Source organism: Diaphorina citri, unplaced genomic scaffold (assembly GCF_000475195.1).
Source record: "Diaphorina citri unplaced genomic scaffold, Diaci psyllid genome assembly version 1.1 scaffold3, whole genome shotgun sequence".
NCBI lineage: Eukaryota > Metazoa > Arthropoda > Insecta > Hemiptera > Psyllidae > Diaphorina > Diaphorina citri.
The window spans coordinates 379519-390204 of NW_007377442.1; the positions used below are offsets into that span (position 1 = coordinate 379519).

Consider the following 10686-nt stretch of genomic DNA (forward strand, 5'->3'; position numbering starts at 1 on the left):
TGAACATTGCTTGACTTTTTTTTGTCATCTTTTGGGTTGTTTCATCTCTTTGTTTTTGTAGTAAGTAATCAGGGCCAAATTGGGGGGGGTGAGGGGGACTGAGTCCAGGATGGTAAGAAGGTCTGGAGTTGGTGGACGTTGTGAGGTGACCCACCGCACCTGGGACATCAATCAGGCACAGATGGGTCTATTCTGGCCATGTAGTGTTGCAGCAATTTGCACCAGCTGGATCTGAGTTGGGCAAGGGTGGCTCGGGTCAATCTTGAGAGCAACACCTCAGCACTGTTGATGTCTGGGACCAAATTGGTACCGAGAGCACGGTGGGGCATAAAATTGTGTGGCGGTGGGTTTTTGGCGTGTTTTTTTTTTTTTTCGTTAGGTACCGCCACTATGCAAGCGAGCTTGCGGAGGAGCAGAAAGAACTGCGCAGAAACGTATGCGCACAAACACATTAATGCGTTGCCTGCGAGGGAGCTTTGCTCGGGACATTTGATGTGACGTCATAGCCTATGGGAGCGTATGCCGTGACGTGAAAGTTCACGATTTACCGGCATTTTTTTAATCGATTTATCTCGGGATCTAGAAGTCGTAGAAGAAAAAGAAAAAATCCGTTGGTCCTCATTTTTCCTGCTCTATAACTTTGAAACATCACCCAAGTAAGCGCAACTGATCTATTTAACGACTGACTGATTTGCCCTTTTGGTCTAGGAAACAATGAAAATAGGAGATAGGAACTATTGGTTATTGATGGAATATGAGTATGGAGAGAGAGAGAGAGAGAGAGAGAGAGAGAGAGAGAGAGAGAGAGAGAGAGAGAGAGAGAGAGAGAGAGAGAGAGAGGGGGGGGGGGGGGGGGGGGGGGGGGGGGGAGAGTCGGACACATTGGTATCAGAGGAGGTCGTAGAAGGAAGAGGAAAGAGGAAGGAAAGGAGAGAGAGAGAGAGAGGGAAAACACATTGATGTTAAATGGGAAAGAGAGAGGAAAGAGGGAATGGAAGAGAAAGAGAGAAAGGAGAGAGAGAGACAGAGGGTTAAAAGCAGTACTAGGCTATTTGGAAAAAGAGAAATGGAAGAGGGAGAAATAAGAGGGAAGAGACAAAGAGAAAAGGGGAAAAAGGGACGGAAGGGAAGAAAAATGAGGGAGAATATTGGGAATTTTTGGAGGGGGGGGGGATTGAAATTTGCTTTGTCAAAACCACAGAAACGATACAATGGGCAGAACAGGAAAATGTTACAAATACCTGGGAAGAGAGAGGAAGAGAGAGATAAGAAGAGAAAGAAAGGGAAAAGAAGAAAAAGAAAGGGAGAGAGGGAAAAGGAAGAGGAAAAGGGAGAGAAAGGGGAAAAAAGTGAAATTTATGGTGATACATCACGCTATGAAAACTCCCACCACATTACCACATTAGAAATAACATAAACCCCTGGAAATGTTACATTTTTCCTCGTATGAATAGAATAGAAATGGCAATGATAGAAGATAGAATAGAATATATTATACCTTCATAGAAAAAAAGATGGGAAAAAATAGAATAGTTCCCTAGCTTGAAATACAGTCGAACCTGATGTCTATTAGGGAATACAAGGGACCGGCAATTTTTTCCCACTTATCCAGGTTTCCCTATCACAAAAGTGTTCCCCAATTACAATTATAAATGAAGGGGCTACGATTATTTCTCGTTTCATCCATATTTCTCATTTAGACGGGTCCTAGCTAGACAGATTCGATTGTACTAGAATTTGGAAATTTAGCTAGCAAAGCTGTAAGCTTACCGAATAGCGCCTATCATTTCTAGTCCCATATTAACACAGTTGTAAGCGTGGTTAGGTCGGGATATGGGAAGTCCGCTAACACAGTAGTAACAGTCACCTAGGATCTTGACAACTAATTTTCCGTTCTGTAAGTTGGGTGTTTTAGAACTCAATGGTGTAAGATTTATTGCAAGTTGAAAGTCAGAGAGCTGTATTACAAAGGTGTAGGGGCAAACAGCCTTGAAGGATGTTTTAAGCCTCTACGAATCTACAAACCTAGTTGAATTTAACATCGTACCTACCTTTTTTCTGCGACCTTTGCAGCTCATCCAAACTGTCGCCTATTCATCAGTCACGGAGGTGTAAACAGTGTTCTGGAAGCCATCCACCATGCTGTTCCCCTGGTCGGGGTGGACTTCTACGGGGACCAGAAGTCCAATGTTCAGCGCATGGTAGATTTGGGTGCGGCAGTTCCCTTGTCCTATTTCAACATCACGGAAAAGTCACTGCTCTGGGCGGCCAACACCGTCCTCGATAATGAGAGGTAGGTGTGATTGACTCATCTGTGGATTCTGTGGTCTACATTACTTATCCTGCCCGAATAGGACTGAAAAGTCCCTTTACCCCAGCAGTCTAAACAAGGTCTCGTATATTTGATGGGTTAAAGAATAATACAAGTAGAAACACACTATCATCACGTCCCGTCACGTCACGTGAACTCATGGGGAGTCAGAAAGATGTAGTTCAAAGTTTTCAAAAAATATTGTAGGTAATCTTGTTCTTATTCATTACAGACACACTACTATCACGTCACATGAGCTCACGCGACGTGATGATAGTACTGTCATTCTACCTTTATCATCAGCAATTTTATCGTCACCTGTGATTTTCTAGAGACATCTCTGAGAATACTTTGACGTCACGAGAACTACCCATAAAATGAGTACCTAGTAAGTCCTAGTACCTACACCTACCCATTTTACTTCTCAGTACCTACTTACCCATATTAAAAGTTCTACCCATTTTATGAGTAGTACTTAGAAATATTAAAATATTAAAACCCATATTAAAATTTGCAAGGGTATACCTCGGAATAAAGGTGATATAAAAAGGAAAAAAAGGAGCATGATATCGTAAAAGTCAATTTTACTATCATAAAATACCATACATAGTTTCTCTGATAACAAGAACAAAACTGGAGTAAGAAACTGGCGTTTCTCAAACACAGAAGATTTTTTTAAGAGGTTTGATAGAGGAAACTGTAACTGCTAAGGTCTTATCGTCCCAAAATCGAAGAGAGAAGGAGGACAGGATAAGAGACTTTCTCCTAGAACGAACCTTATCTGTTTAGGATGAAATCCGCCCGGACGGGAATCAAACCCGCGACCTAACGCTTACAAGGCAGACACGCTACCCTCCTCTCTCTCTCTCTCTCTCTCTCTTTCTTTCTCTCTCCCTCTCTCTCTCTCTCTCTCTTTAAGAAACGCTATTATGACTGCAACACAAAAGGGTGTGGGTCCCATAGGAAATATTGTAAACATTAAATTTAGTACCCTATTAGAACGAGAGAGAGAGAGAGAGAGAGAGAGAGAGTATACTCTTCGAGCTTTTTCATTAGATCGGCAAATGAAAATTGAATTTTCGACCTTTTAAATTTACTTTTTCAGAGTTTTGACTTCAGATTTGGATTTTTCACAACTTTTTACGTAGGAATCGACCTTTTATTCAAAAATTTTACCCAACTGCAACTGCTCCGTTGGTCTTGAACCACCGTCCTCCAAATGTGAAGTATACCCTATGTACTGATAAAATTGTACTATGTTGTACCCTAGGTGCTGCGAGCTCGGAATACATACCTCAACCTACCAGCCTATTTTCCAAGGTGCAAAATGCCTTCATCTACTGAACTGCCAGGAAGGAAAAGGGCTTCAAATCATGTATGTAAGCATGTTTTGATTTGACGTTGTGGGGCTGAAATCCTTCACAAATCTTCTCCTTTCCTCTTTTCCTCTTCTCCTCCTCTCTTTTCTTCCTCTATTTCCTTTCTCCTATCTTGATTTTTTTATACTTTTCTTCGGGTTTTAAATAAAACGCTATGTTATTATGTTGCTGATGTTGTTATTTTTTTTATTTTTTCTCTCTCTCCGTCCCCTTCCTCTTCTTCTTCTTCTTCTTCTTCTTCTTCTTCTTCTTCTTCTTCTTTCTTCCCCTTCTTATCCTCCTCCACCACTTCCCTCTCTTCTCTTCTCTTTTCTTATTTTTCGATCTACACAATCCTCTTTTTATCCTTCTTATTATGGCTTCATTTTCTCTTTCTCCTCCTTCTTCTTCTTCCTTCTTCTCTTCCTCCTCTTTTTCTTCTTCCTCCTCCTCCTCCTCCTCCTCCTCCTCCTCCTCCTCCTCCGTCGTCTTCTTCTTCTTCTTCTCCTCCTCCTCCTCCTTCTTTTTTTTCCATTTCTCTTTCCTTTTGTCTGATCCTCTTTCTCCTTTTTTTCTTCCTCTTTTCCTGTTCCTTCTCCTCCTCCTTCTCCATCAGAAATAAACAACTGCACCAGAATTTCCCCAGGGTATGATAAATAGTGAAAGCTCTCAGATTTCCCTGTCCACCATTGGTTGTAATGAATACCACGCTTATCTGGAGGAGCTCTAGGGGGTGTGGAGGAGCTGGAGTAGATCTGGAGCTTTTGATTCGAACAGCATCTCATCCATTAGCCATTAAGCCATGAGATGCATTTTCAACATTTTACACAAGGCATTAAACATTTTAGACAAAAAACATGAAAAGTTAAAAAGTTTTTTTTTTCTTTTTTTTTAAGTTAAATATTTTAGACAAGGCATTGAAATATGAAAAAGATCAAAAGTTGAAAGAAAAAAGAGCATAATAAAAATATTCATAGCTAGTAGCTAGATACCTATTATAGGTATACCTACCTACATGTAGGTAATAAATAATATGAACTAGGTAACTAGGATAATAGATAAGTTGCGCTTACTTGGGTGATGTTTCAACGTCATAGAGCAGAAAAAATGAGGACCAACGGAATTTTTCTTTTTCTTCTACGACTTCTAGATCCCGAGATAAATCGATTTAAAAAATGCCGGTAAATCGTGAACTTTGAAGGACTAACGGAATCTTTTTCTTCTACGACTTCTAGATCCCGAGATAAATCGATTAAAAAAATGCCGGTAAATCGTGAACTTTGACGTCACTCTAGATCCCGAGATAAATCGATTTAAAAAATACCGGTAAATCGTGAAGTTTGACGTCACGGCATACGCTCCCGTAGCCTAGATCCCGAGATAAATCGATTTAAAAAATACCGGTAAATCGTGAACTTTGACGTCACGGCATACGCTCCCGTAGGCGCGATGACGTCACATTAAATGTCCCGAGCAAAGCTCCTTCGCAGGCAGCGCATTAATGTGTTTCTGCGCAGTTCTTTCTGCTCCTCCGCTAGCGCGCTTGCATAGTGGCGCTACCTATTACCTACCAGACGAAAAAAACAACTGCGTAACGTCTGACGTCAGACATATTTGAACTCTTTCATTAGAACGGCAATTAAAAATTGAATTTTAGACCTTTTAAAGTTACTTTTTCGGAGTTTTGACCTCAGATTTGGATTTTTCCCAACTTTTTACATAGGAATCGGTCATTGATTTATAATTTTTCCCCATTTGCAACTGCTCCATTTACCTATTGAGAAAATCATATTTATTTTAAACTTTAAATAGAACTCATGCTCTTGTTCAGGCTAGGTTTTCATGAGAGAGCAGAAAAAAGAATGGAATCTATCGAAATTTTCAGGTAAATTTCTATACTAACTTTAGGAATGCGCTTTTTTTAAACTCAGAAATGTTTAGGGATACGACCTAGGTACCTACATAGGTAAAAGCCACATGGGTAGCCATAAAAAATAAATAGTAATGAAAAAAATAATAATAAAGAAAAAAATGCAATTCAGACGAAGCACGTGCGCAAGTGTAACTTTATCTGTCTCCAAATCGTCGGAAACAATAGAAAATATAGAAATAAATCTGAAAGATATTAAAATCTACTCCATAGATCTACCAACGTACCAACTCTACTACTGTAGGTATTCTATTTCATTCTATTCTACTCCATTCTATTCTACCAACTCTACTACTGTATCCTACTGTATTCTATTTCATTCTATTCTACTCTATTCTATTCATCATTGCGTTTTACTTCTCATGGTCTGTTATGATATTTAATCTTTTATTACCCACACAACACACACTTTAATATGACGTTCGCATGCTGTTTTAATAACTGCTATTCAAATCTAGGTATACTCAGAAGAGAGAGAGAGATAGCAGAAAGAGGGGACGAAAAGAGACGAATAGAGAAGAGAACAAGTTTTTTTGGTTTTTTGGCTTTATGGTTCTCTGGACAAAATTTGTACCACCATTTTCGTGTTCCTGGTAAAAAGACCTTTAATTTGATATATAGGTCGACCAGGTTTGGATAAGTCCTTCTATGGGGACGGACAGACAGACAGACTGACTGACTGACTGACTGACAGACAGACAGACCGACACCGAAGCGAATACAATAGTCCGTCCCTTATACCTTTTTTCATTACTATTGTAATAATAAAGGAAGGACGGACTAAAAAGGAGAGGGGGAGAGAGAGAAATATTCGGAATTTCCAAATGATGAACATTCGAGGAATTTGCAGCATTTTTTTTTTTTTTTTTTTTTTTTTTTTTTTTTTTTTTTTTGTATGTTGTTTGTGCGAGTATGTAGGGTAGGAGAAAAAAAGAAGACGGATTCAGTTTCAAGCCGCAGGTATTTTTGATTAAAAACCAAATTTTTCTTCTAAAAAAAAAAAAAAAATTTTTCTTTTTTTAAAAAAAAAAAAAAAAAAAAAAAAAAAGGATTTAGCTAAAAGGGAGACAGGTTGGAACGGTTAGAGATCGTTTGTTCTAACACGTAGGGGAACTCCGGACCAAACCGGGCACACCCATTATTTAGGTTGCGGGTTCGATTCCCGCCCGGGGCGAACTTTATCCGAAACAGATCAGGTTCGTTCTCGGAACAGCTGTCTTTCTCCTATCCTGTCCTTCTCTTCGCTTTCGGGACGATAAGACCTTAGCTGTTACAGGTCCCTCTATCAAACCTCTCCAGGAAAAAATAAAAATAATTAAAAAAGGGGGGGGTTAGCTAAAAAGACCATCACATTCATCAAACGTACCAACGGTTAAATTTTTGTATAGTGTGTATCTAGGTAGACACTTTGAATCATGAATCACTCTGTAGATATTTCAGCGGGATTATGTGAAGGAATCTAAGGAACATAACAAATTCAATTTTCTCGAAATTAACCAAAAAAGAACGCTAAAATGAAAAGTGAAGAAATTTTGTTCACTTTTTACTTTCTTTTTCAACTTTATTTTTCGACTTTATTCGTAAAAAGTGAAAGACAGAAGGCGTCTTTCGTTCATCCAAGGGCCTCGGGGTATCTGTCAGGTTAAAGAACCGAAAAGACGGCGTGTATTATTCAATGTATCTCATTCAGGCTTTATTTTCTTTGTGGCCTTTCAGGTGTACAGAGCAAGAAAATCTAGGCTGGCTAGGAAAGTTTTTTTATTGTCTTTTCGGCTCCTTACGTGACTCGTTCAAAGTGGATCATTCTTGTCACAAATGCCGTTCTTAAATTTCTGACTTGAACTGGTCTTGAACCACCGTCCTCCAAATGTACTGATAAAATTGTACTATGTTGTACCCAAGTTGCTGCGAGCTCGGAATACATACCTCAACCAGCTCAACCTACCAGCCTATTTTCCAAGGTGCAAAATGCCTCCATCTACTGGACTGCCAGGAAGGAAAAGGGCTTCAAATCATGTATGTAAGCATGTTTTGATTTGACGTTGTGAGGCTGAAATCCTTCACAAATCTTCTCCTTTCCTCTTTCCCTCTTCTCCTCCTCTCTTTACTCTTCTCCTCCTCTCTTTCCTCTTCTCCTCCTCTCTTTCCTCTTCTCCTCCTCTCTTTTCTTCCTCTATTTCCTTTCTCCTATCTTGATTTTTTTATACTTTTCTTCGGGTTTTAAATAAAACACTTCCTTCTTTTCCTCTCCTCCTTTCCTCTTTTCCTCTCTTTTCTCTTCTCCTCCTCTCTTTTCTCGTCTCCTCCTCTCTTTTCTTCCTCTCTTACCTTTCTCCTCTCTTGATTTTTTTATACTTTTCTTCGGGTTTTAAATAAAACGCTATGTTATTATGTTGCCGATGTTGTTATTTTTATTTTTTCTCTCTCTCTCCGTTCCCTTCCTCTTCTTCTTCTTCTTCTTCTTCTTCTTCTTCTTCTTCTTCTTCTTCTTCTTCTTCTTCTTCTTCTTCTTCTTTCTTCCCCTTCTTATCCTCCTCCACCACTTTCCTCTCTTCTCTTCTCTTTTCTTATTTTTCGATCTACACAATCCTCTTTTTATCCTTCTTATTATGGCTTCATTTTTCTCTTCCTCCTCCTTCTTCAATATTCCCCTCCTTATCCTTCTTCCTCCCCTCCTTCTTCGTCTTCTTCTTCTTCTTCCTCTTCCTCTTCTTCTTCTTCTTCTTCTTCTTCTTCTTCTTCTTCTTCTTCTTCTTCTTCTTCTTCTTCTTCTTCTTCTTCTTCTCCTTCTTCTACCAGGGGCTTTATAATTTTTGCTTCCCTTTTTCGTCCCATTATTCTCTGTTCCCTGTCTACCTCGTTTTTTATTAAAACACATATTTTAATTTCTCGCTTTCCTGGCACTGAATCCGCCCCATGAAATAATAGTTAATTTATGACACCTTCTTCCCCCTACATAATGTTTGTACAGTCACGTGCGAAAAATTGGGAACAGAATTGATTGACTTTTTCCTTATGACTTATTGCAACTTTTTTTCGTAACAACATTATTTTCATTCAAAAACCCAACTTCAGTGGCAGTGGTTAACGCGTTGGACTTCGGGTCTGGAGGTTGGCGGTTCGAGTTCAAGAGGTGTCATCGAGTGAGAAACGAAATTTTGTAACAACCATTACAGTAAGCACACAGTTAAAATGCGTGTATTAACATTGAAAGTAGAGCCAACTAGAACACCAAAGGCTATATTTTTATCTTTAAGACAAAAAGATGAGCTTTTATCTAGTAGGTATACCGAAAAAATGCAAACTCTCCTTTTTACTTTCCTTTTTTCAAAGCTTTTTACTTTCCTTTTTTCAAAGCTTTTTACTTTCCTTTTTTCAATGGCAGGATTCTCACTCTCACCTAGTGAGATCTTTCACCAACCAAACTTTTGTGCTCCAGTGTAGAAACGCATACATTTTGTTTAGTATTGAACAAAATAAATTGAACCTCTAAACCCCCTACACTAGGGTGACTATAAAAAGTGTCAGACCTGAATGAAACATGACTATTAGGTATCTACCGAGCTGCCTGCTACCTATGTTCTTTTTTAAATATACCTACCTACCTATGTATCGGATATCTAAATATACCTACCGACCTTTCTAACTTTCTATTTACACTGAGAAAGAAAAAATGGTGACAGGGTACCACAAGTTTAGGGTGGAAGCTCTATTATTGGGTTACTTCCCCTAATTTAGGTCATGAAAGAGATTTCAGTCAACCCTGACTTTGGTTCAGGCCCTAAACCAAAGTCGGGTTCTAACCAAATGCCGGGGTTAAAATTTTAAATCCATTCATATCCTACAGTTTTAACACGAACAATAACATTCATCTGGTTTATTACCTACCCCTGAAACAAATAGCGTTGAACCTAAGCACGAATATTCACGAACCTTTTTTTTTTTTAAAAAAAAATAATGATAATAATAATAATAATAATAATAATAATAATAATAATAATAATAATAATAATAATAATAAAAAGCAAGGGAGATATAGGTTTGACAGAGGGAACTGTAACAGCTATGGTCTTATCGTCCCGAAAATCGAAGAGAGAAGGAAGACAGGATAGGAGAAAGCCAGCCGTTCTGAGAACGAACATTATCCGTTCGGCATAAAATCCGCCCCGGGCGGGAATCGAACCCGCGGCCTAGCGCTTACAAGGCAGACGCGCTACCAACCAAGCTAACTAGGCTGGCCTCAAAATCTTTTCTTATACCTACTCGAATAAAATATTTTCTAGTTAGGTAAGTTCTAAAATCTAAATCCTGAATTCGGACCTGGAATTCCTGGAAACCTCTGGAACAAGATTACAAGTTAATACCAAACTCACCAAACTTCTAAAACCAGCCCTGAGACCCCGAGGAATAGTGAGAACGAGACAGAGATACATAAAACATCGTTCAACAAAAGAGGATAGAAGTAAACAAACCAAAACATTTTCCATCTCTCTTGCACTCCCCCCTTCCCGCAGCCTCTACTATCTACTACTCGCTACTTGTTTATCTGTCTCTCTCTCTCTCTCTCTCTCACTCTGCCGTTGGTTTTGATTTGATTTGAATGTTTTGGTCGGGGTAAAAAATTAAAAATACCTAGTAAATAGATTATTTTTCTTCACAGTAATCACAGTATCACAGTACGGTCTTCGTCTTCACTAACTTCTCTTTTTAGCTTTTTAGCTTTTTAGTTTTACTTTTTCAAGTTTTTTTCAGGAAATCGGAACGTTAGACATTCGGAATTTTCGACTTTTTCGCAGGGAATTCAAGGTGTTTTTTTTTGTGTGTTTTGGTTCAAATGTTTTTGCAGTGTTTTTCATTACGATTTGAATTTTGATTAACGGTTTCTTTCTTTCGAGCCAAAAGTGTTTTTCGTAAATTCCGGTGTTTTTCACAAGTATCTCCGGAAAAGCAGGGAAATGTAGGCTGGAGAGTTCTAACAGCTAACAATCTACCTGAAGAGATTTGAAGGTACCTACCTACCCAGTTTGTTTAATTTCAGAAGACTTTCATTCAAAAGTAAGTGGTAGATCAGTAAGTGTTAAATGTAG

General features: G+C 38.8%; 1 protein-coding gene across 1 annotated transcript in view; it reads left to right on the top strand.

Moving 5' to 3' along the window:
* The first annotated feature begins 1921 nt into the window (after window positions 1–1921).
* Window positions 1922–10686, top strand: part of LOC103516594 (probable RNA-binding protein 46) — a 35930-nt gene continuing 27165 nt past the window's right edge. Inside the window, exons 1-2 of the mRNA XM_017445889.1 lie at window positions 1922–1926; window positions 2102–2293. Coding sequence (XP_017301378.1) covers window positions 1922–1926; window positions 2102–2293 — 197 coding nt within the window. The remainder of the gene's footprint in view (window positions 1927–2101; window positions 2294–10686) is intronic.